The 1,987-nt window shown below is 56.0% G+C and overlaps 1 protein-coding gene across 1 annotated transcript in view; it reads right to left on the reverse strand.

Moving 5' to 3' along the window:
• The window catches only part of LOC104916152 (solute carrier family 2, facilitated glucose transporter member 1-like), a 4,270-nt gene that overhangs the window by 1,386 nt on the left and 897 nt on the right, over positions 1–1,987 (reverse strand). Inside the window, exons 2-4 of the mRNA XM_010727133.2 lie at positions 1,472–1,613; positions 472–587; positions 6–109 (exon numbers count right to left, since the gene is read on the reverse strand). Coding sequence (XP_010725435.1) covers positions 6–109; positions 472–587; positions 1,472–1,613 — 362 coding nt within the window. The remainder of the gene's footprint in view (positions 1–5; positions 110–471; positions 588–1,471; positions 1,614–1,987) is intronic.

Below are 1,987 nucleotides of genomic sequence, written 5' to 3' on the forward strand. Positions count from 1 at the left end.
CGGGGCAGCGCGGCAGCAGCAGGGCCTGCAGGGCGGCCGGGCCCAGCCCCAATCCCAGCAGCAGCGGCCAGCGCCGCGCCGTGCCCAGCAGGGCGCCCAGGCCCAGCACCTGCAACGGACGAAGGGGGTGGAGATTAGGTAGGGATTATGGGGCCACAATCCCAACCTAAAGGGGCGTAATCCTGTCCTGTGGGGGCGGAATCCCGTCCTATGGGGCCATAATCCCAACCTAAAGGGGCGTAATCCCGTCCTATGGGGCCATAATCCCATCCTAAGGGGTCATAATCCCATCCTGACAAACCTGAGGGACCCCCAGATTCCCTTTATTTACCTCCATTCACCCTATGACCCGCCTTAAACCCCACACCCCCCACGGACCGCCTTAGAACCCCCCCAAATCCCCTCCTTTTTGGCCCCAAATCCCACTCAGAACCCCCCAAGCCCTCCTTCCCTGCCTCCCCACCCCCATACCTGTGCCCCCAGGATGCCGATGACGACGGCCAGTTGGTGCAGGGTCCCCAGAGCCCCCCGCAGGTGGGTGGGGGCGATCTCCCCCACATACATGGGAACCAGCCCTGAGACCAGCCCTGAGAGTGGGGAGAGGGAAAAGCATGTCAGCTCCGTCCCTTTTAAGACGTGGCATCGCCCCTTTAAGAGGTGGCGTCGCCCCTTTAAGAGGTGTCATTGCCCCATTAAATTGTGGCACCACCCCTTAAAGGGGTGACATTGCCCCTTTAAGAGGTGATAATGCACATTTAAGAGGTGATGTTGGCCCTCTAAGAGGTGATAATGTACCTTTAAGAGATGGCATTGTCACTTTAAGAGGTGACATCGCCCCTTTAAGGGGTGACGTTGCCCCTTTAAGAGGTTGTATCACTTTAAGAGAAGACATCATCTCCTAGAAATGTGACATTGTCCCTTTGAAAGGTGACATCATCCTCTTAAGAGGTGGCATTTCCCCTTTAAGAGGTGGGGCCATCACTTTAATAAATGACATCATCCCTTTGAAAGGTGACATCACCCCTTTAAGAGATGACCGCCCCTTTAGGATGTAGCATTGCCCATTTAAAAGATTCGTTGCCCTTTTAAGAGATGACATCACCCCTTTAAGAGCTGGTGTCGCCCCTTTAAGATGTGATGCTGTCGCTTTAAGAGATGACATCATCCATTTGAAAGGTGACATTGTCTCTTTAAGTGGTAACGTTTCCCCTTTAAGAGGTGGCGTTGCCCCTTTAAGAAGCGGTGCTGTCACTTTAAGAGATGTCGTTGCCCCTTTAAGAGGTGACATCGCCCCTTTAAGAGGTGGCGTTGCCCCTTTAAGAGACACCAATGCCCCTCCAACAGGTGACAACGTCCCTGAGAGGGATAGCATTGCCCTTTTAAGATCAAGCATTCCCCCTTTAAGAGTAACCCTCACTCTTTTAAGGGGCGGGGCTAGGCAGAGCCACGCTTGCTTCCCATTGGCCGATACCTGAGTAGGCGCCGAGCAGGAACCGACCAATGATGATGAGGACGTAGGAGGGGCCCCACTTGGCCGCGCCCATCATGGCCCCGCCCACAAAGGCCAGCGCGTTGGTGGCGATCATGGCGTGCTTCCTGGGGGCGGGGCCACGTCAGGCCACGCCCAGCACATGGCCGCAGCCCCGTTCAGCCCCATTAACATCGATGACCCCGTTGATCCCATTCACCCTAATGACCCCATTGACCCCAATGACCCCATTGACCCCATTCACCCTAATGACCCCATTGACCCCATTAGCCTTTATGACCCCACTGACCCCATTAATCTTGATGACCCCATTCACCCTAATGACCCCATTGACCCCATTAAACCCAGTGACCCCATTAAGCCCCGCCCCTACTGAAGCCCCGTCCCCCAAAAGCCCCGCCCCCACCGAAAGCCCCACCCCCACTGAATCCCCATCCAGTCTTGAAGCCCCGCCCCTTTAGAAACACATCCACCCCTGTAGGCCCCGCCCCCTTCTGA

The sequence above is a fragment of the Meleagris gallopavo genome, unplaced genomic scaffold (genome assembly GCF_000146605.3).
Source record: "Meleagris gallopavo isolate NT-WF06-2002-E0010 breed Aviagen turkey brand Nicholas breeding stock unplaced genomic scaffold, Turkey_5.1 ChrUn_random_7180001874003, whole genome shotgun sequence".
Taxonomy (NCBI): Eukaryota; Metazoa; Chordata; class Aves; order Galliformes; family Phasianidae; genus Meleagris; species Meleagris gallopavo.